The sequence below is a fragment of the Primulina eburnea genome, chromosome 4 (assembly GCF_022965805.1).
Source record: "Primulina eburnea isolate SZY01 chromosome 4, ASM2296580v1, whole genome shotgun sequence".
NCBI classification, from domain to species: Eukaryota; Viridiplantae; Streptophyta; class Magnoliopsida; order Lamiales; family Gesneriaceae; genus Primulina; species Primulina eburnea.
In genome coordinates, this window is record NC_133104.1 from 3,208,619 (window position 1) to 3,234,134 (window position 25,516).

Genomic DNA, 25,516 nt, shown 5'->3' on the forward strand with positions numbered 1-25,516 from the left:
CCTTGTCTTATGTCAACTGTAAAACTTAACTCAACATTGGCAGCGCAGCAAGGTAGCTTAAAGTGTATCAGCGGGCTTGAGGCTGCTGGATGGCTTGAGAAACATCAGCTACTCAAAGGTCCAACAACCTAAGTAATCCAACTGGTAAATCCACAGCCTCAGACTATAATCAGCAAGTTCAAAATTAGTGTTGTTATTATCGAAAATAATGACACCCTTAATTTTTAGAGTATATTTCTTGTGATACAATCTCACGAACATTTATCTGTTAAACGGGTCAATCTTACCGTTATTCATAATAAAAAAAATAACACTCTTATCATAAAAAGTAATATTTTTTCATGGATGATCCAAATAAGATATCTGACTCACAAAATATAACTCGTGAGACCGTCTCACACAAATTTTTGCCTAATTTTTATACCTCATTTATTTTCATTAGACAAATTCTAAATAACTATATATAATAAATAATATCGATTATTTTCTATCCATTAATTAAAATATGTTAAAGAATATTAAACTAATAATAATAAACTAAAATATAAGTGCTTCAGTTAAATATTAGTATTCATTAAAAATGAACTATCTGAATTTTTTTATCGTATAAATTTATAATATTCAAAATAGGAGTTGTTAAAGATCGCGATTTTCAAAATTTTAATTTATCAACTTATAAATGAAAAAGATAGATTGTTTAGTCAAATTAATAAATTTATTAGAAACTTTAATATTTAAGATATTTTAATTTTATATCTGTGGAAGTTGGTTCACTAAAAAGTCTGTTAATAAATTTATTTTGATACAAAACGTGAATAGATTCTTAAGGAGATGTGCACAAATTGCCCGATATAATATTCAGCAAAGGGGAAACTTATGTGAGACGATTTTATGGGTCGTATTTTGTGAGACGAGTGTCTTATTTTGGTCATCCATGAAAAATTATTAATTTTTATACTAGAGTATTATTTTTTATTGTGAATATCGGTAGGGTTGACCCGCTTCACAGATAAAGATTCGTGAGACCGTTTCACAAGAGACATACTCTATTTACTAAACCCATCAATTACCAAAATATCCAATTTTTTGGTAGCACATTAAATTAATGAGGACGAGATTGTGGAATTTTCTAATGAGATGCTAATCCACAAAAATTATTTTAAATATAAAATTTTAATATATCTGTAAATTTAATCGCATTAAAAAGCAACACGTTAGGGTTATATGACAGCTGCTGTAATGAAGAGTCGAATTGAATGAGGAAACATTGAATTCCGACATTATATGTGATACTGTGGAAACATTGTTTGAATTAAATAATACGTAAATTTCGTTTAAAAATAAATTATTTCATTCTTCTTAGAGTGGGTCTCATATGAGACCGTCTCACGGATCATAATATCTGAGATGGATCGGCCCTACCTATATTCACAATAAAAAATAATACTCTTAGCATAAAAATTAATATTTTTTATAGGTGACCCAAATAAGAGATCTGTATCACAAATACGACCCGTGAGACCGTCTCACATAAGTTTTTGCATTCTTCTTAATATGATAGCCATATTTGTGACTTAAAATCATAAAATAAGATTTTTACCAATCTGTATTTATTTCCTTTTTTCCCTGGCATAGAAGTCGTGCAAAATTAAAAAGAGTAAGTACAAAGATCTTCTTTCATCGTACTAGTCAATTTTGTTCATATTTACAATAAATAATAATATTTTTGATTAAAAATTTAATATTTTTTCATTAGTGAACCAAAAAGAATATTCGTCTCACAAAATTAACATGTAAGACCATCTCACAAAAATTTTAGTGTATTAAAATATGGTGATCGAGAGGACATTATCACCATTGAAAACTAAAGTAAATATTTTGCTTGATATCAAAAAATGATCATATATTCAGTGTCACGTTAACACTCCGACGAAATAAGACTAAAATTAAACAAATAAAGTTTATTAGATAAAAAAACGATTTTGACAAATGAGAAGACCAAATAAGAAAACGTCACATTCCCTTTTCGGGAGGGAAGATAACAACTATACCAAAATTTTAATACACTATGCACACTTTTTGTCGTCGATAGATTTATAATACATTTCCATCATATATCTGATTCATCCAAAAAACATTTTATTTATTTATTTATTCAGATTCTTTCATGTTAATTTCAAGATCATATAAATTATCGTGTTATTATTAGTATTATATTTTTTTATGTAAATTGATTCTCAACTTAAAATTTTAATTTAAAAATTAGAGTAGGTCTCTTGTGAGACGATCTCACGAAAAAGTAATACTTTTAGGCATTGTTTGGTACATGGGATAAGATAGGGATTGATAAATAATCCTCCTTATCCCATGTTTGGTACATTTTTAAAAAGCTCATGATAATATCATGGGCCTTTGATAAATAATCTTTTAGAAGGATAAATTATCCCTAATAGAAGGTGTGATAATTTTAATTTAATGATAAAATACACTACAAATGACTTAATTACCCTCAATTTATAAATGATTTTTTATAAATATATGCTAGAACTTAAAATCAAATAAATATTTTATTTATTTTTATATATTATTGTCGTTACCTCTTCTCGTTGAATCTGAAATCTGATCTTGAATCTCGAACAACAGCAGCAAAAGTATCAAGTCGAGGCAAGGAGGATCCTTTCTCCGCAAGACGAAATTGCCCGTATATAGTGCTATACGTCGAAGGCAATCGTCCCTAAGATACAACGACTTCACGTCGAGAGTTTGCAGCACTTCAAATCCTCGAAATCAGCGAACAAAAGTATGCAAAAGCTTTCAAGTGTTTGAACGAAAATAATGCAGCAAAATGTGAAGAGGGGATGCAACCAAATTTTCAGCAGCCTTTGAATGTGGATGGAGGGATTATTTATAGATAACCATTAGTTGCTTTGAAGAGACACACTTCTACAGATCGGATGTGTAGAAGAGCCACATCTTTAGAGAGGGGATACATTGTTTGGGTCAAACCAGCCAAGAAGGAGACACTTTAAACTCCAATGGACGCGCATCTTTTCCAGAAACAGCGCTGGGCGCGCAGCCGCACGACAACACGCGCGGCCACGTGCGACACACTGTAATTGTGCAGCGCACGCACAATAGGGCGCCCGCGCCCGCGCGAGAAGCTGCGCGGCCGCGCGCCCTATTCTGGACGAATGCGCACATTCCAGTAACATGCTCGCATCCACGCGGGATGTGGCGCCCCCGCGCGGCCAGTTCTGTCCGAGTGTGTGCACCATGCACTCTTGTGCATCCATGTTGAGTTAACATTTAGCTTCCAAATAAATTTGGTCTAAAAAGATTAACTTTGGTCAAAGACCGCACCGCACCGCACCGACCCGAGACGAGACGAGCGCGCGCGCGCGTGTGTTTCACAGAGACGCAGCCTACTAGCGTCTTCCCCCTTCTAAAAACTTCTGGTATCCCTTGGGGCCCAAACCCCTATTCAAACTTGGGGCTTATTAGGGACACTTCATTTGGTGATTTTCTCAATGTAGGACAAACCACATTTGAGACATCCCACTTCCCTTTACAACTCCTCACTCTTCCTCTTATTTCCTCTTAGGGAAAACTTCATTTATCCAACAATCCCCCACATAAATGAACTTAATGCATGTATGCAGATTTACCTTAAAGCTCTTGTGAATTATTATTGCATTGGGATAGGTAGCTTTTGACTTTGAACCTTCCTTAGTAATATACTATAGGATTTACTAGTTGAGTAGTGACATGATGTCTTGAACTAGTCAACTGTTTATGTAAACCAAGTCAATAGCATTTACACAATAATAATTCTAACATATTCTTGTTCTCACGTTGTGTCCGTTTCGGCCCTGGACCATATCTTAGATTCATAGGTGTTTTCCATTGAAGAGGCCATTACTTCTCACTTATATAGGTGATCTCCTATCTAGAGTATCCTGCCACACTCTACCTCATAGGTATAGGAATCATTAAAAGAAAACTTAACCTCACCACATGTTGTAGGTCTTTTCTATTTGGATTTCGTAGGAATGAGCCTTTATTTATTCCAAGTACTCAAACTAATATTTATAACTTAGTTGTCCCATTGAACCAAGGTCATGGGATCTCCGCTTCACAAGGTTGGGTTACCGCTATAAATATTTTATTTTGTGGGTTTTAAGCTCATTCCTCTCAACAGCTTGTACATTTGATCTTTATTTATACCTTTAGTAAACGGATCCGCTAGGTTTTCCTTTGATTTCACATATTCAACAGAAATAACCCCATTCGAGATCAATTGTCTTATGGTATTATGTCTCCGACGAATATATCGAGACTTACCATTGTACATACTGCTTTGTGCTCTTCCTATTGCCGATTGACTATCGCAATGAATGTTAATGGAAGGCACTGGCTTATTCCAACAAGGAATATCCTCTAGGAAGTTTCTTAGCCATTCGGCTTCTTCCCCAGCTTTGTCTAATGCTATGAACTCGGATTCCATAGTGGATCGAGCTATACACGTTTGCTTAGACGATTTCCACGACACCGCTCCTCCACCTATTGTGAATACATACCCACTAGTGGACTTGGAGTCTTTTGTGTCAGATATCCAATTGGCATCACAGTATCCTTCTAGAACTGCAGGATATTTTGAATATATCAAACCATATTTCAATGTATATTTCAAATATCCAAGCACTCTCGTTAAGGCTTTCCAATGATCCTTACTTGGATTACTTGTGAACCTACTTAACTTATTCACTGAATATGTAAGATCTGGACGAGTACAGTTAGTCAAGTACATTAGACTACCAATTATCCTTGCATATTCCAGTTGTGAGATGGGTTCTCCTCTATTCCTTGCTAAATGAACACCTAAGTCAATAGGAGTTCTAGCAGGACGACTGTTTAAGGCACTAAATCTTTCAAGCACCTTTTCAACATAGTGAGTTTGTGATAACACTATTCCTTCAGGTATTGTAGAGATTTTAATCCCCAAAATGATATCACACAACCCCATGTCTTTCATATCAAAAGACCTTTTCAACATATTCTTGGCATTTATAATCAACTCATAATTACTTCCCATAATCAACATGTCGTCTACATAAAGGCATACAATGACATAAGCACTTGCATTACCTTTAATATAAACGCATTTATCACATTCGTTGATTTTGAGACCATTTGACTTCATTGTAGAGTCAAATTTTTCATGCCATTGCTTAGGTGCTTGTTTGAGTCCGTATAGTGACTTGACAAGTTTACACACCTTCCTTTCTTGTCCGGGAACGACAAACCCCTCGGGTTTTTCCATGTATATTTCCTCTTCCAATTCTCCATTCAAGAAGGCTGTCTTTACATCCATTTGGTGAATCTCTAGGTTATGCAATGCAGTAATAGCTATGAGGACACGAATGGATGTAATCCTAGTGACTGAAGAATATGTGTCAAAGAAGTCGTATCCTTCTTTTTGTTTGAACCCTTTAGCCACCAAACGGGCTTTATATTTGTCAATAGATCCATCTTCTTTGTATTTCCTTTTAAGGATCCACTTGCATCCTAAAGGCTTACAACCCGGAGGGAGATCAGTCAACTCCCACGTATTATTATGCATGATGGATTCTATTTCAGAATTTATAGCTTCTTTCCAAAAAGGAGCTTCGGGATTGGATAGAGCTTCTTGAATAGTTCTTGGTTCATCATCTAACATGTAAGTCATAAAGTCAGGACCAACGGACTTTTCAATTCTTGCTCTCTTTCCACGTCTTGGTTCTTCATTGACTTCTTTAGAATCAACAGTAGATTCATAAGACCGTTTAGATGAACCTTCTTTTCTTCCCTTACAAGGAAAGTTGTTTTCAAAGAATATTGCATTCCTTGATTCCATAATTGTTCCTTCACTAATATCAAGAATCGTTGACTTATGCACCAAAAACCTATATGCACTACTATTATAGGCATATCCAATAAAGATGCAGTCAACGGTTTTGGGTCCAATTTTAACTTGTTTTGGCTTTGGTATCTCTACTTTAGCCAAACACCCCCACACTTTTAGGTATTTATAAGATGGTTTGTGACCCTTCCATAACTCATATGAAGTTTCATCTTTCCCTTTGTGTGGTATTTTATTAAGAATGTGGTTTGCAGATAATATTGCTTCCCCCCACAAGTTTTGAGGTAAGCCCGAATTTATCAACAACGCATTCATCATCTCCTTAAGAGTACGATTTTTACGTTCTGCAACTCCATTTGATTGAGGTGAGTATGGTGCTGTTGTTTGATGAATTATGCCAAAGTTAGTGCACAATTCTTCAAATGGAGCGACATACTCTCCACCTCTATCACTCCGAATCATTTTGATCTTTGAACTCAATTGATTCTCAACCTCATTCTTATAGTTTTTGAAAGCTTCTATAGCTTCATCTTTACTTTTCAATAAGTAGACGTAACAGAACTTTGTGCAATCATCAATGAATGTTATGAAGTACTTATTCCCACCTCGAGTTTGCACAAACTTTAAATCACATACGTCAGTGTGAATTAAATCAAGTGGATTAGTACTTCTTGTCACAGAATGGAATGGAGCTTTGGCCATCTTTGCTTCAACACAAATCTCACACTTTTCTTGTGGATTTCTTTTAAATGCAGGTATTACATTTAAATTTGCAAGTCTTTTTAATGTGTTGAAGTTAACATGTCCTAATCTTTCATGCCATAAATTAGAACATTCAACCAAGTAAACAGAATCATTCACTTTATTCTTCGCTTCATGGCGGTAAACATTCATTACATTGAGTTTAAAGAGACCATTATCTTGGTACCCTTTTCCTACAAATACACCAGCCTTAGTAAGGACAAACTTGTCCGACTCAAACACAAGTTTAAAACCCGCCTTACTCAACAACGATCCAGACACCAAGTTCTTTCGAATGTCGGGCACATGCAGCATATTCAACAATGTCATCTCTTTTCCGGAAGTCATCTTCAACACCACTTTGCCAATTCCTACGACCTCAGACATCGTAGAATTTCCCATAAACAATTTCCTATCACTTACAGTAGTATAGGATGAGAACATTGCCTTTTCAGCACATATGTGGCTAGTTGATCCGGTATCTACCCACCATTCCCTTGGATTATCCACCAAGTTGGTTTCAAAGACAACTGCGGATAGATCAAATCTTGATAGGTCTATTGGTACATGCCTTTCTTCGATGACATTGGCTTGCCTTGGATTCTGATTTTTGTTGTCTTTCCTTGGAAGACGACAATCCTTGGCCATATGATTTGGCTTGCCACAGTTGTAGCAAGTTCCTTTGAACTTCTTGGCCTGCCCTCGCTTCTCATTTTGAGGACGCTTTCTTTTGTGGCTAGTGCTCGATTCTGTTAGATTGGCTTTGGCCTTGGCCTCCATTGTTCTCTTGTATGACTTGGCTTCAGAAGTACGACTGTCTTCTTCAATTCGAAGCCGCACAATCAGATCTTCAAGTTTCAACTCCTTGCGCTTGTGCTTAAGGTAGTTCTTGAAGTCTTTCCACATTGGTGGCAACTTCTCTATGATGGCCGCCACTTGAAATGGTTCATTGATTTCCATTCCTTCTGCCAACAAATCATGAATTATAATTTGAATTTGTCGTACCTGGCTTATTACGGATTTGGCGTCCACCATTTTGAAGTCAAGGAATTTGCCAACTACGAACTTCTTGATGCCCGCGTCTTCTGTCTTGTATTTCTTTTCCAAGGAGTCCCATAGTTCCTTGACGGTCTTGACAGAGCAGTAGACACTGTAAAGCGTGTCGTCTAGTCCGTTTAGAATGTAGTTGCGGCAAAGAAAGTCACTGTGGTTCCACGCATCCACAGCAGATCTTCGTTGGGAGTCATCATCGTCCACATCAATGACAGGGGAATCCTCTTTAAGGAATCGAGATAGGCTTAGTGTTGTGAGGTAGAATAGCATTTTCTGCTGCCAACGTTTGAAGTCGGCACCATTGAACTTTGCTGGCTTTTCGCCATGAGCAGGAGCAGTAGGGACGGTAGGCATTGGCGCAGGAGCAGTAGGAGGAGTCGACATTCTTCAGAAACGAGAAGAGAATAAACAATGAATTCGTCTTGCGATTGTCGTTACCTCTTCTCGTTGAATCTGAAATCTGATCTTGAATCTCGAACAACAGCAGCAAAAGTATCAAGTCGAGGCAAGGAGGATCCTTTCTCCGCAAGACGAAATTGCCCGTATATAGTGCTATACGTCGAAGGCAATCGTCCCTAAGATACAACGACTTCACGTCGAGAGTTTGCAGCACTTCAAATCCTCGAAATCAGCGAACAAAAGTATGCAAAAGCTTTCAAGTGTTTGAACGAAAATAATGCAGCAAAATGTGAAGAGGGGATGCAACCAAATTTTCAGCAGCCTTTGAATGTGGATGGAGGGATTATTTATAGATAACCATTAGTTGCTTTGAAGAGACACACTTCTACAGATCGGATGTGTAGAAGAGCCACATCTTTAGAGAGGGGATACATTGTTTGGGTCAAACCAGCCAAGAAGGAGACACTTTGAACTCCAATGGACGCGCATCTTTTCCAGAAACAGCGCTGCGCGCACAGCCGCGCGACAACACGCGCGGCCGCGCACGACACACTGTAATTGTGCAGCGAACGCACAGTGGGGCGCGCGCGGCCGCGCGAGAAGCTGCGCGGCCGCGCGCCCTATTCTGGACGAATGCGCACATTCCAGTAACATGCTCGCATCCGCGGGGGATGTGGTGCCCCCGCGCGGCCAGTTCTGTCCGAGTGCGTGCACCATGCACTCTTGTGCATCCATGTTGAGTTAACATTTAGCTTCCAAATAAATTTGGTCTAAAAAGATTAACTTTGGTCAAAGACCGCACCGCACCGCACCGACCCGAGACGAGACGAGACGAGCGCGCGCGTGTGTGTTTCACAGAGACGCAGCCTACTAGCGTCTTCTAAAAACTTCTGGTACCCCTTGGGGCCCAAACCCCTATTCAAACTTGGGGCTTATTAGGGACACTTCATTTGGTGATTTTCTCAATGTAGGACAAACCACATTTGAGACATCCCACTTCCTTTTACAACTCATCACTCTTCCTCTTATTTCCTCTTAGGGAAAACTTCATTTATCCAACAATTATATAATATGATAATTATATAAATGAATTCGAGATAATTATATAAATAATTTTTATAAATCTCAATAAAATTATTAGTATCACTCGATTAACCTTAAAAATTGATATTTGACTTGACTCAAAAAATCAAGGGCTCAATTATCATATTATATAATATATAAAATTAGGTAAAAATAATTAAATCATGCAAGTACTATCGGCACATGAACAGATAAAAAATATGAATTCAAGCATCAACTTTGAAATTATAAAATTTATTATGATAAGGTTAATTTTGTCATTACAATCTAATATATAAATTTAATCACTCTTATTAAAATCTTACCAAACGTTAAATATAATATCCTACATCTTATTTATCATTAACTTATCCTTATATTATCTATCACATGTTTATCTTATCATGTGTACCAAACTATGCCTTAGCATAAAAGTAATACTTTTTCATGGATGACCTAAATACTATATATGTCTCATAAAATACGATCCGTGAGACCGTTTCACACAAATTTTTGTCTAAAAATTATTTCGTAATGGTGCAACCAATGTTAGAACCTAACCCTACATGTTATGTGATTTATGTGCAATCAATGTTGATGTTCGGTTTATTGGGTCGGTTGGACCGAACCTAGCTTTTATTTTTTTAGTGTGTGTTTCTGAGTGACACCTCATCGGTGTTCACAAAGGTGTGCACGGTAGGTGTGCAGGATATCAAAACTCTATATATATATATATATATATATATATATATATATATATAGATATATATATATATATAGATATATATATATATATATATATATATATATATATATATATATATATATATATATATATCTATATATATATATATATATATATATATATATATGTCAATATTATTAGATGACAAAAACTTGTGTGAGACGATCTTATATGTCGTATTTCTGAGACAGATCTTTTATTTGGATCACCAATGAAAAATTATTACTTTTTTATGCTAAGAGTATTACTTTTTATTGTGAATATGAGTAGGGTTAACCCGTCTCACATATTATGATCCGTGAGACGGTCTCACATGAAACTCACTCCTATTAGATTATGTGAGTTGTTTATATTTTATTAAAAAGTGTTGATGATACAAAAGTGAACACCAAAAAACACTTTAAAAAAATCCCAAAATTTCAAAATCCTATAAATTATCTATATGTTTTAAAGCATGGTTATGTTTTCGTAACAAATAATAATTATAATAATAAATGTGACATTGGAATTTTGACTGAGGAGCTCTAATTACAAATGACACCTGTTGCGTATAGTTTTCAACAATTTTAATGGTTGATAAATGAAGCTACTAAAATAACATTAAATTTAGAGTAGACGTTCTCACGAATCTTTATCTGTGAGACGGGTCAACCATATTGATATTCACATTAAAAAGTAATATTCTTACCATAAAAAGTAATATTTCTTCATTGATGACCCAAATAAGATATATATTTCATAAAATACGACCTGTGATACCGTCTCACATAAGTTTTTTCCTTAAATTTATATATTTTTATCCGTAAATATCGCTTAATTAGTGATATAGTTTGGCTGCGAAGATATAGAATAATATTATGGAGAAAATATATAAGATTGTGCCATAATATATTTTGGTTTATTTATTTCAAATTTTAATTAATTGTTGATTGGAAAATATAAGTAAAATTAAATTCGACACATATCTTCATGTGAGAAGGTATTTGTTTATTATGAAATTGTTCACACAATCGCTCAAAGATCGGTTCATTTTTAAGTTCAAACTGTAGAGGCCCAATGTTCGGCACAATATGGGCCCAAGTTTGGAATTTGGATACATGATCCACAAAACAAAAAATATTTTTGTTGTAGTTGAAAAATTATAAATAATAATACTGATAAATTCCAGTCAATAAATTCCCTAACCAATCGTTGGCTTGCAGGACATGTACTCTAACACCTTCTTGTTAAGTAATTTGGTGCTTTAGGCAATGTAGATTGTGAATTGATTATGTATTGAAGTTCTAGTGTGTGCAGAAGTTTGTATTAGTTATAAGTGAAGTCTATTAACGTATATGTTTGGGTGTATATTGATTATGAATGAAATGAAAGTATGTTCATTTTGTTGCTAAGTAAATGAAGATATATCTACTATTGTATTCCAATCTATTAAACCAAAACAAAACATCTGGCAAATAAAAGTGTATTCCTATCCATTAAACCAAAAAACATTACATTCAAATTTCCAAAACCCTTTACACATTACTTCCAAGTTTCTAACAATTGTAACCCAAACACATTACTTTTATGTTTCTAACAATTTCCATTAAACCAAAACACGTTATTGGCACTTGTCATTCTTCTTTCCAAATTAAAAAAAAAAAAACAATCATCAACAGTCTATATTCTTCAAACAAAATTCATACTAGCGCATTGGCTTGAGTTCCTGCATTGGCAGTTTCACCTGCACTATTCCATGCACCTGCACCTGCACCTGCACTTGCACTTGCACTTGCAGTACTTGCACTAATTCATGTGTTATTACTCTTGCATTGGTAATTGCTCTACTGTTTATTTGAACTCTTCAATGCAGATTTTCCAATTCGTAAGGATAAAAAATGTTTGAGAACATGATACAATAAGTATCATGAATTTAAATATGGGGCTAACCATAACTGAATTTGTTGTTCCCACTGTTGGACATCCTGATCCATGGACATTGTGTCCTTCTAGATGTTTTCTTTTATGGCCTTGATGAGGCTGTCTGACTCTGTCATGTGTTTTCACGCTCCTAGCACACCCTAAAAATTTAATTACTATTAAATTCAATGCCAAAAGAGCATGGGAATATGAAAAACATGAACATACAAGAATTGAACCTGATATTCTTGATCTCACGAGTGGAATGCATAATAGATCCTGAATTTTTCTTGGGTTAGATTTTCTGTTTTTTAACCTATCATAATAATTTTCGTGAGATCATCTCATTAGTTAATTTTATGGGTTCATGGAATTTTTAATATTTTAAAGCCTAATTTTTATTTATAAGGTGATCTTAAGATTTTAAGCTTTTCAAGGGTTTTAAGCCCAACAAGCTTAAAAGTAGGCTCATTAAATCCAAACGCACTCCGGAAAAATATTTTGTTTTGAAAAGATTTTAAAAATATTAGCCGAACCTTTAAAAAGTCCTCCGATTTGATAAAATTTGCGTACTGTTAAAAATAAAATTATGCGAGTAAAAATACCCAAATAAAATCTCATTTTTTGAGAAATACCCTTAAAACACCTTAACTTACTTTATAAAAATAAATCTTGCACTCAAATAATTTTCTTGAAAATTCTTCGGTCTATGATCCTCGTTCGAACGTGAAATGCATCTAGAAATCCTAATGCATGAATTTCATGAATTAAATCATATCATGCATGAATTATGTATAAAATGCATAAAAATAATTAAACACATAATTAATGAAATAAACATGCATTTACTGCTTTAAAACAATTTAATAAAATACCAAAGAAATTTGATAAGTTGCATGCATGTGGTTCCCGTGGACTTTCAAATTTTTGGGACGTTACATAAAGATTCAAATGTGGCATATAAATGTTCAGATTTTGACATCAGAACTCTGCTAGATCTTGAAATATTTGAGTTTAAAATCTACCAATCAAAATGTAAATTTGTCTGTAAAGATTATAATAAAACAATGTCTAAGAAGCCCTAATATAATGATTTAGTGAATCTGTTGAGAATATGTGAGAGATTAGATCATAAGATATTGAAGCTCTTAAAAAATATATTATCTCACCTGCAAGATCAAAACGAACAAACGAATTTGATATGACCACTAATATAAAGCAACATAATAAATCATAGATCATAAACTAATTCTTTGTTAAAAACAAACCAGATGAAGATGGGGTCGAGTAGAACATTTGTTGTGGGAACAAACTCGACCATTTAATAGCCGTTGCAAAATTTAATGAAAATCGATCATCAAACCGCGTCAAATAACACCCAAGTTTCTGAAATGAGCCTGCTGAGTTTTGGCCACATTTTTAAAGAAATTGAATCCCACTTGCATAGTACTGTGTTTCACTCGCACCACTTTTCTTCAACCACTCCAGATATTCTAACATACTCCAATGGAAGGGCATATCATTTCGTGTCTTGAGGCTAAGAAGTTACTGTTTAGAGGTTGTGATGGGTTTCTGGCTTCGATTTTTGATGTGGATAAAATGGTTAAATTGAATATTGATGATATTGATGTTGTGAGAGAGTTCTCTGATGTATTTGAGGATGATGGGTCGGGTTTGCCGCCGGACAGAGATGTAGAGTTTGTGATTGATCTAGTTCCAGGTACGGTTCCTATTTCTAAGGCTCCGTATAGAATGGCCCCTACAGAGATGAAGGAGTTGAAGACGCAGTTGCAAGATCTTTTAGATAAAGGTTTCATTCGACCGAGTTCTTCGTCTTGGGGAGCTCCGGTTCTATTCGTCAAGAAGAAAAATGGATCATTGCGTCTTTGCATTGATTATAGAGAGATCAACAAAATGACGATTAAGAATAAATATCTGTTGCCACGGATAGATGATTTGTTTGATCAGCTGCATGGGGCTACAGTTTTTTCGAAGATTGATCTGCGATCTGGCTATTATCAGTTGAAAGTTAGGGAGTCTGATATCCCTAAGACGGCGTTTCGGACTAGGTATGGTCATTATGAATTTCTTGTGATGTCTTTTGGTCTGACCAATGCTCCTTCAGTCTTCATGGATCTGATGAACCGCGTGTTCAAGCCGTATTTGGATAGTTTGTCGATTCGATCTGATTCAACTCATGAAAAAGTATTAGTTACATTGTAGATATGAATTGGGTCGACATGACTTACAGAAATAGACATATTAGATTATCTCATAAGAGACAAACTCTCTATCTTAATATTTGAATATAATAGTGAAATGAATAGTTGGATTTTTTAGAGATGAATTGAAGAAAAGGCCATATAAACCTTGTTTCTAGGTTTTTTTTATTATTATTATTACAAAGACTTCATCATTGAAATAAATTATTTTTTAAGTACACTTTTGTTGTGAGAACCTGAAATTTCACCAGTAGCAGCAGCTGGCCAATTTCAGCAGAAGCTAATATTTCCAGCAGCAATTCATATTTCAGAAGATGGTATTTTCCAGCAGACAAAATCCAGCAGACCCGAATCCAGTAGCAGACCAAAATCCAGTAGCAGAAGAACGATATTCCAGCAGACAGTTACTGATTCAGCTTAGACTTGTAACTGAAGCATTTATCACGGAATAAAGGTTGTTAATGGCAGATTATGGACATTAAATGGGAAGCTAACAGTCAGAATATTTGCCTATAAATAGCACCCACAACCTCTGAATTGGTGTTACATAAATCTTGAATTATCACTTGAAATATTTGAGATAAGAGAGTGCTTATTTTCGGGTAGTAGAAAGCAGTAGCGAGAGCAAGCCTATTCCAGAATTCAACCGAAACTCTCCAGCAAATTACAGTAAGTGGGCTTATGTATAAATATCTTGAAAACCGTTTTTGGATTTCTGATTTAAAGCAAAGTATATTCTTGAATCCTGTTATCTGATTTCGAAGCACTGAAACTTAGTGAACTAATGGTAGGAATATATATTCTGAACATTACTGATTACTGATTACTGATTACTGGCCTCACCCCTTAGAGGAGAGAACATATAGGGGACTGATATCAGTTTAGCCATGAAATTCACGAATGTGTTCAGTGCTGACTTGTTAAACTTCTAATTTCTGATTACTGAATACTGACTACTGATTTCTGAATACCGAATACTGATTTCCGTTATGAAAATAAGAATTCTGTATATTTTCGAATTACTGTTTCTGTATGATAATGATTTCGAAAACTGAGAGTTATTCCCGCCCCTGCTTACTGAGTGACAATCATATCACTCACCCACCAAACCCGTCTCAGATAAGAGTACTGAAGAAATGTTAGAAGAGGAAGAGCAGATCCAGTTCTGGGGCTGGTGAAGAAGACTGTTATTATCAGTTTTAAATTATATTTTCCGTTATATCTGTAGAAGCAATGTTTTGTCTGTTTTACAATTCCGCTGTAAAACGTTTATCTTTGAGTCGTATCAGACAAAGAATTATTTCGTATTATAAATAAATGACTGGTTTCTGAAATTTTGTACTTCTGAGGCTTGTTGTTTTCGAATGTAAATTTGAGAGCAACGCCGGTGTCAACCAACCCCCGTCCCGGGACGTGACATTTGTGTCCAATATGATATGGCTGAAGATTATTTTTTTAATAAAAAATGAACTAATTAAACATATTTTCCGTCTCTTTTTTTTTTTTTTGAAATATTTTCCGTCTCTATGAAGCGAATTAAATGTCTTAGCTTGTCTTTCTAAACAAAATTCATTAATTCACCAATATTAATTCATGTGGAAATATTTGATACACGAGTACTTCCTAAATCAAAAGACTTTGCTACTCAAGAGCAGATCCAATTATCGGATTAGTGATTTTTTGCTTCTTGTTGTGTCTGGTGTTGCGTCATCTCTATTATTTTACTAAGGCTGAATAGATTATAAAAACTGTTTTTGATATCGTAATGAAATTTTTATTTTTTTTTGTCTCTCCAATAACTCTACTCGGTGCGTTTTCTGTTCAATTCAATCGCAAAAGCATGCGTCCACATGTTACTGTTAATGGTTGTAGATTAATAGTTGAGTAAGTTTTTTGTAAGACGGTCTCATGAATCTTTATCTGTGAGATGGGTCAACTCTACCGATATTCACAATAAAAAGTAATATTCTTAACATAAAAAGTAATATTTTTTCATGAATGACCTAAATAAGATATATGTCTCACAATATACAACCCGTGAGACCATCTCACACAAGTTTTTGTCTTAATAGTTTATGTTTTCACTTTTATGTTGCAATAGGAAGTATTTTCTCATTTAGAGTAGTAAAATACATTGATTTATGACATTATATGTTTTTCAAAAGCTTATTTTTTAACTTGTGAAAACAACGTTGCAATAAATGTTTTTCTTGTAATTTAAAGATATGAAAAGTAAAATAAAATTTAGATTCTTTAAAGAAAATCAAATAGATTTTTTTTTTATATTTATTTGAGGTTTCTTTCCATTGTCCTTTTTTCCTTTCTCTCCCTTTAATAAGACCTCATTAGATCATTATGATATACAGGCTTTCGTTAAGTCTTGGAGGACCAGATATCACTTTCAAGGTCTTAATGATACATCTCCGGACATATATTTGAAATTTATGAATTTCGATTATTTTTAAATTTATTTGAATCGATGTATTTTAAATTTATGGATTTTAAATGTATTTTTTTAGTTTCAGAAATGTAAGATCGTAAACTTCGAATTTACTTTTGCGTGTTTATATAGTATTTCATGTTAATGATAATAGATTTCAAGTTCACCCAATAATGGAGAGATTTAAAATTCATTATTTTTTGTGTAACTAATTAGTAAATAAGTAATATATATGAATTTAAGATTCTATCTATCATTTTAACGTTAACAATAAAACCATAATTGAAATTCATTAATTTCGAATTCATCCATCCAAATATAACATTATTGTTTACAATGAAACAATACATTAAATTTTAAATTCACATATTACTTATTTATATATTGGTAATACAAAGTAAAATTAATTCAAATGACATCATTATTTGGTGAACTTGAAATATATCCTTATTACCATGAAATATTATATAAACATGTAAGGGTGATTTGAAGTTTATGGTCTTATTTATCTAAAAAAAAATACGTATAAATATATTCGAAATCAATCCGAATGAGTCTCATGTGAGACCGTCTAACTGATCTTAATCTGTGAGATGGGTCAACCATATTCATATTCACAATAAAAAGTAATACTCTTAGCATAAAAAGTAATATTTTTTCATGGATGACTCAAATAAGAGATCTGTTTCAAAAATACAATCCGTGAGACCGTCTCACACAAGTTTTTGACAATCCTCCATAGATTTGAAATTTATCGATCCAATCACAATCTAAAATAACGCATTCACATATCTCATGTAACAAGAGTTCAAAATTTTTATTCTAAAAATGAATAGCTCTAGAAACTTATCTATTTAGATGATCGTGACTGAGTAGACTTGGATTTTTATTATATATCGATGGTGAGAGTCTCCGATGAGCAAAAGTTTATTTATCATATTATTTATTAATAATTTTAATCTATTACATTATTTATTTATATTTTTAATTAGATACTTTTTAGGGAGAATTGGAGAAAAATCCCCATTCAGAATCTGGATGGGGATTTTTCTCCAATTCACCCTACTATGTTGGTTTATTTTGCACTTCAATTATATCTAATCTGTTAATTCATTAGGTATTTTTTTTGCTTGGACATCTTACCCTTTTTGAAAATATCATTTTTTCAGTTTATCTATATAAATATATTCGTCAAAAAATTGGACTAATAAATTCGATTTCGATGGGAAAAAAATTATTTTGGTTCGATTTGATATGAAATTATTTCATATATTTCATCAACACTCTTAAATTTCATCACAAGCTCACGAACAACATCGTTATCTTCTTCGAACACCCCATCATTCACAGTAGCACAGTTCTTAATTCCCATTTCATTTTCAGTTGTATGTTCATATTCACCAACTACACCATTTGAATTTATTTTTTTCAATATTGCATTCTTGATTGAGGCTTTCTGGGAGAAAAAATAAAAATAAATTCAAATATATACGAAATCCTAGTCGACGTTCACAAAGAAGAGAATAGCATGAATTTGTACAAAATTTCAAAATATTATTACCCATTACTGAAAATTAAATTTTCTAGTGTTAAGGTTTCATTAATTACCCATAAAAAATTCTATGGAAAATTCTCTACAAAAAATAAGTTTCATTATAAAGAACGCATCATCTCAAAGCTGCTATTAATTTTACAAATAAAAATCACTCAAATATGATAGAATCATATCTAGGTTAATCATTTTCGGGAGAATATTTAAAGAGAAAATGGGCAACCAACTAGTCGTCACCGGAATATTGCGTTGTCGTTGGTGTCACGCGCCGTCGTCACCAAAGTGGTGGTCAGAATCGCGAAGATGATGGGTTGAAGAAGGTTTTGTTCTCCAAGAAGAAAAATGGCCCATCTGGTGAAATAATAAAATAAAAGTGAATTATTTTTGTCAAAATATCTAAGTGAATAGAAATATCATGATATATTGGGTTTATATCTCGAAGTAAGATAAATTAGGTGTACCCGTAGCAACAGTCTAGAAAAAATCAATTAAAAATCTACTAAAAAGATTTTTCTACCCAAGAAGGCACTCGCGATTATTATTTTATGAGGAAAAAAAAGAGCTAAGAGGCCCAATTTCTTTAAATCTAACAAAAATTTACCCAGAATATCGTTGAAGAATGAAGATGGTTTAAGAACTATTGTATCTTTTACAAGAAAAATGCACAATGTTAAATAATGCAAAATGTTTTGCAAATTATTTTACACAAAATTCATTTAAATCATGACAAGTTTAAACTACAATAGAATAGTTTACAAGTAAAATTAAATAAGGGTAATTTGGGGGAAAATACTTTCTTAATTTTTGCAAATTCTGTTTGGCAAAAACTTGAGTGAGACGGTCTCACGGGTCGTATTTGTGAGACGGATCTTTTATTTGGGTCATCCATGAAAAAGTATTATTTTTTATGCTAAGAGTATTACTTTTTATTGTGAATATGGGTAGGATTGGCCCGTTTCTGTTTTTGATATGGAAAAAAGAAAGAATTATCATTTAGAGAAAATATTGATTGTGAAAGTATACTAAAGAATGTCAGAGAAATAGCTCTTTCGTATATATTTAAATAAATATGAAAATTAACACTTTGTTAAATAAAAAATCGATAAATGAGTTAGTAATTTCAACAGTTTCTACAAACTTTATCATCTTTAAAAAAAACATAAATTATATATCAACAGTTGTTTTTATTTATTTTTCTGAAAATTATTTTTATTATTATTAGATGTGTAATGAAGATTATAAAATCAATTTTGGGATATAACTGTCACGTCTTGCGCTCGAAATGAGCAGGTGAAATTGGCATTGTCTTCAAATAAAATTAAAAACAACAAACATTAATAGTACATAAATTATAAAAAAAAATATTTAATTCCATAAAAACAATAAAATGTTATATTTAAATTCCTAAATTCTTAAATATAACATTGAAAGATATCTACGTCATCAGCTATCCCCCTTCCCAAAAATGTGGTGCTATTTGATCTTGTTTTCCGTCTCGTCTTAATTGGAAGAAGGATCAGCGTATGATCGTCACTCAACAAATGAAATAGAAAATCCTCTCAATTTTAAAAACAATACATATATAATAATAGATTCTGACAAAAAATAAAATAATTTTCGGATAAGATTAATAGAAAATTCAGTAATAAGTAATAATGAAATCACTTGCAAGTGTACTGAAATAAATATGTTTCTCATGACTAAAATCATATAAGTCTCATATATGTTACTCATGTAAATTGTTATGTCGTTAATCAGTACTAAACAACAACAACAAACAACATTAAGTAAATCTATTTATATACCATTTGGTTCATATTACTAGTACACAAAAATCAGTAATCATATTTTTCAAAAACATCATAATATATATGTAAATATATTTAAAATTTTGACATAAAAAATGCATTTTTTCACAAAATCCTCAGTCATAATTTTTCCTAAGTGTCTACAAAAGGTTACGAGAAATATAATGGAAGTGTTATTCTAACGATCAACTTGCTCATGGAGTCTCTTAGCTTATCCAACTTAGCCTAATCTGGAAGCACGATGATCTATGAATCTATGAAATTTTAAAGAATGTGTCAAAGTGTTTTGTGTGAGATAAAGCGAAATGTTGGAGGGTATTTATAGGTTAAAAAATTCGAGAGTTACAACCCTGTTATTGACTTTCGTGACGTCCATAACCACACATAAACTTTCAGACAAAAACTTGTGTACCAGATGGTCTCATGAGTCGTATTTTGTAAGACGAGTCTCTTATTTAAGTCATTCATGAAAATTATTACTTTTTACGTTAAGAGTATTAATTTTTATTGTGAATATCGGTAGGGTTGACCAGTCTCACAGATAAATATTCATGAGACCGTCTCACAAGAGACCTACTCAAACTTCCATTATCACTCGTTAATCACCATAATCAACGATAAACATCTATTACCACCCGTTAATTATCATTACTCGACAGTTACAAACTCACGGAGGTGAGGAGTTTCACAATAACTACTTGACAAATGGAAAATATAAATCTTATAAATTTAAAATTATTTAAGAACTCGAGATGGAAAAAAAAAATTAGACGAGGCAAGGACGTGTAGTAATATTTTTTTCGTACCAAACAAAAATCGTATATGAAGATTTATTTATTTGAAAAAAAAAAGGGTAGAAATATATGAGTGGAGAAAATAGGATGGGGGGACTCAATTGTGGGGCGAATGAGGAAAAAGTGGGTGGTATGGACGACTCATTCGACTTGTTTCCTTTGTTTTTTTCCCCTCCTTTCTTCATCTATAGGGATTTCAACTTTCCCACGAGTTTGAGTCACGTGGCGAAAATCCAAAATAAGGATAAAGATCTTTGATTTTTCTTGGTTTTGAGTTTGAGATTTTTTATAATCATCGAACTCGTACGAAAATAATATTAATGATAAAATAATATTATTATTATTAATAATATACTAATGTTGATATCAACATTAAAATTAAAATTATCACTAATAACAATAGATAATAATAAGTTATATTTGAGAAAATCCTCGAATCCGTCATCGTCTTGTCTCATTAATATTTTTGAAATAGAGATGAAAATTTGATCTCAACGAATACTCGAATCCGAAAAAACAGGGATCAGGGGTGAGTATATGGGTGAGGATGAAATTCAAAGACAGGGATGACAAACCCTCTCCCGCTTCCGTCCCATTGTCATCCATAATGATATCATTTCTAATTTCTCGGACACACACTTGCTTTTACTCTTTTACCCCTAGTGTAAATTTTATTTATTTAAGATATATAAAGAACTTTGATTTAAAACTCTTTTTCTTTAGATTATCAGTCTTTAGAATCCAATGAAGTGCAAGCAACGGAAGAATATTTTGACTTGTGTGTAGCTAAGAAACTAGCAAGGAGGTTTTGAAGATGGAAATAGGAAATTTTGCATTTTGTTATAATATATATTTACCATCATCGATATTAATTCGACTTTTGAGAAATTTTGAATCTCTAAAGTGGAATGTGATAATTGGATGTAACATTGCAATATGAACCTGTTTTAGGTTGAATTATTCCTAACATAAAGACAATATCCTAATGCTAAATCAAAAGAGCAAGAATTGATTTGAGTATGTGAAATGCATAAGAAAAGTGAACATCATATAACCAAATTAAAATAGAAAAACTAGACTTAAAGCTTGATTTTTAGTTTATATACTAAACTATTGAAGTCGGTAAAGCTAACAATATTACTTTTTTTTATTACAAATATTTTTTTATCAATTTTTATTGCCATTTTTAGAAATTATAATTTTTTTGCACCTATTTTAAATATATAATATTGAACTTAATTTTTTAAGTTATTGTTAATACAAAATTTATATTTTAATAATTAAATATATTGTTAGTGTTACGATCGAAAACGAGTTTAGAGTAGAATAAATTCTTTAAAAATTTTGCGATCAAAAAGAGATACAATAACTCGTTCTTGCAATATTCAACGATAGACTGAACAGCGAGAGATATATTGAGTTAAGTCATAAACCAACGGAAAAATTCAACATAGTCCTCTAAAAGCTGATTAAACATCTTGGAAATCGTATATAAGTTGAAAAGTAAAAATATTTTAGTTGAAAATTTTTATAAAATAATTTGTATGCAACATTTTGGTATTTTATATAACACAAAATGTTTCAACAAGGCCCACCAAAACATTAAGAACAAGTAAATGCGATAAATTAAAAAGCATGAATTTTTTGTAGAGAAGTTTGAAAGTTAAATCTTTCTATGTCTTTCTTTCTTCTATTTTCATAAGGATTATACTAAAAAATTTTGATTTATACAAACTCACTTCGGCTAAAGTCATACCCATAGCCAAAACTCCTCCGAACAACTTGACTATGGCATGGATATCAAGTCATGCAACCTCTTTAATGTCATATGCAAACATCATCATTCAACTATTCTATCAAGATCATCTATCTTTTGTGTAAGTTATTTATGTGTAAAGATTTAACTCATTCCAATTCAATTCCTTCAATTGTAACCTAGCACAAGAGGAAAGCTCTCAATTAGCTAATATATCTTATTCAGACTTTCTTCCATGCTTCAACCCTTGAGTAAATGCTTCTATGTATTGTTTGTTGGGTTGAGTTGTTCTTCCCTCTTGTTTTATAATAATAATAATAATTATCTTTGGTATTTATGATGTCCAAAAATGATAGGTTAAAAACAAGATTATGATCGTTTGAAAATGTTTATATGATTTCTGAAACTGACAAGGTCATAATCGCGTTGTTTTCCATTTTCAGCATCGAGCTGATTTTTCTATTGATCGAGCCGGTTTGGTGTGCTGGTTTCAACTGTGCCGATTCTAGGCTACCATGATTATCTAATTCCTCTATAATGTTTTCTTGCTGATTGTTCTTGATTCGTTGATTCTTAGGTAAAATGATAGAACATGAAATTTGTAGTTACTCTTTCTCTTATATTTTCATAGAATCGAGAATCACTCAATTAATGTCTATTGTCAATCACGAATTTCTCCAAATCACAATATTTCATAAACTACACGCTATTGTCAATCACGACTTTCTCCAAATCACAATATTTCATGAACTACACGTGAAATTACTGATCAAAATCATACCAAACCGAAATTTCATAGTTTTGATTGGTTTGATTATAAAAATTCATAATTTAATTTAGTTTAAAATTTTGTAAAACTGATAAAATATAATTAATTGGAATTTTTATATAAATTAAATCAAGGAAATAGTAGACGCGGATAAAATTTTGATTTTCCCTTTGTATCTAAAAGCCGAACCCGATTTGTTTGCCTCTTATAAAAATAAGGGCAATTCGGTAATTCCAAGTGTACCTAGTTCTACCTAGCAAGAAAGTAGCATGTTATGATCCCAATCGAGCATTCGAGCTCTTCTTCCCATACAAAGAATCTCTCTCTCTCTCTCTCTCTCTCTCTCCATAGTTTTCGTTAATCAGACCTCTCTCGTAGGCATCTGCCGAGTAATGGGTCTCAGCCCTCGTAACTCTTGAACGTCCGAATCAACGTTACGCTGCTCAAGTTCAACTTTCTTGCGTCACTTGTCTTGAAATTTGTCCAAAAAAGTGACGTGTGTTTGAATTTTTTGATAAAAAAATTCAATCTTCTTGAGCAAGGGCTATGGAGGGTGAGATGACAAATGGTTCGTCGAAGAATGAAAGGATTTCTGGTGCTCCTGAGGTTCTTGACTCCTTCTGGGTTTCAGATTCTTCTTCCCCTTCTTTTCTAGGTGAACGCGATGCAAATGAGCTTCGGTTTTTCCATTTTTGTTATTTTTCTTGAGTTTCTCTTCTATAGGCTGTTTGCTGCCATTTTTAGATCCATCTGCATATTTTTCTAGCTAGCACTCGCTTTTTTGTATGAGATTAAAAAACCTTTGAATCGAGATTCTTGTTTAGAATTTGAGATTTTGTGCTGACATGTATATATATAGACTCTGTCGAGTGTTGATTATTGTGTTCATGTATTAAAAAAACAGCTTTTGTGAAATCAAGTTTCTATATGAAGAGACAGGCTAGTTGAAACGATAAAAATTATGCGAAAACTGAAAATTAAACTCCTAATCTTGACCAAGGTTTGTTCTCTGATTCAGGTTCTACAACAATGCTGAACTTCGAAGATATTCAAGGCAAACACCATTTTGAGAAGCCTTTCCTATCAAAGATTGACGATAAATCAGACAACGGCAACGAGGATTTTGACGAATGTTTCCGACATCAGGAGAAAAAGAGGCGGCTCCTACCGGAGCAAGTCCAGTTTCTTGAAAAAAGTTTTGATTTGGAAAACAAACTTGAACCTGAGAGGAAGGTCAAGCTTGCTGAAGAACTTGGTTTGCAGCCTAGGCAAGTAGCCATTTGGTTTCAGAACCGACGAGCCCGGTACAAAACGAAGCAGCTAGAGAAAGAATATGACTCTTTAAAAGCAAGTTTCGATCTACTCAAGGAGGATTATGATGCCCTTTACAAAGAAAACGAGAGATTGAAGATCGAGGTATCATCTCTTTGTTGCAATAATTAAACAATTTTTGAACTTTATGTGCAAAATCCCACCTATTTTGAGAGTGTGAGCTAGACTTTTCCAAGGACTTCTCTAGTATATAGCGAAATCGTTTGTTTCTCACAAGTTTTGTTTCACGATAGGTTCATTTTCTCGAGGAGAAGTTACCCAAGATGGAACCATTTGATCCCACGAGCCCACTGGACTTGCAAGCTACAAAGAAGCCAATTATTTCACCAAATGCCGCAACAGTCATGGCTTGCAAGCAAGAAGATGCATCAAGCTCGGCGAGGAGCGACGTTTTCGACTCCGACAGCCCACGTTACACCGATTCGGTTTTGGTGGCCGAACCCACTGATTCTTCACATGCTACTGAGCCATACGCTTCTGATGAAGATGACAATATCAGGAGGAGGCTATTGCCATCCTCATCATGCTTGCCTAAACTTGAACTTCAATCTTACGATGATTTGCAGCCAAATTCATGCAATTTGGGGTTCCCTGTCCAAGATCAAGGCACTTGGCTGTGGCAATGTTGATCTCGCATATGGCATCGGAGAGTGTTTTTGGAGTACTAAATTTTACTGTTTCGTGTTGTGTTATTACCCAAATAATATTGTACGGATCTCAATAATGAAAGCTTTTTACGTTCTTTAAGAATAATTTCCCATTAAATCAGATAGATACAGATATTCGTTTCACAAAATTTGATCGATGAGATTGTCTGTGGATTTTGTTTGAAAGATATAATTGCCATTTTGTTAAACATGAGGAATAGTTAAAAGTTGGGCATGGCAAGCATGGAAGTAGCAGCCTTTTGATTCTAAAATGCGTTTAACATAACTAATTACGAAGAAATGATCCGGTTCGGTTTAGGTTATGAGCATAATTAAAGGTGGAATCGGATCAGACCGCTTGAATTCGATTCAGGTTCCGAATCTCACAGTTTCAGGTT

The 25,516-nt window shown here is 33.3% G+C and overlaps 1 protein-coding gene across 1 annotated transcript; it reads left to right on the forward strand.

Moving 5' to 3' along the window:
• The first annotated feature begins 23,386 nt into the window (after positions 1–23,386).
• LOC140830641 (homeobox-leucine zipper protein HAT5-like) lies at positions 23,387–25,234 on the forward strand. Its single transcript, XM_073194055.1, has 3 exons — positions 23,387–23,794; positions 24,158–24,555; positions 24,705–25,234. Exons 1-3 carry the CDS (start codon positions 23,686–23,688, stop codon positions 25,098–25,100), a joined length of 903 nt encoding a protein of 300 aa, XP_073050156.1. The 5' UTR covers positions 23,387–23,685; the 3' UTR covers positions 25,101–25,234.
• Positions 25,235–25,516: the final 282 nt, after the last annotated feature.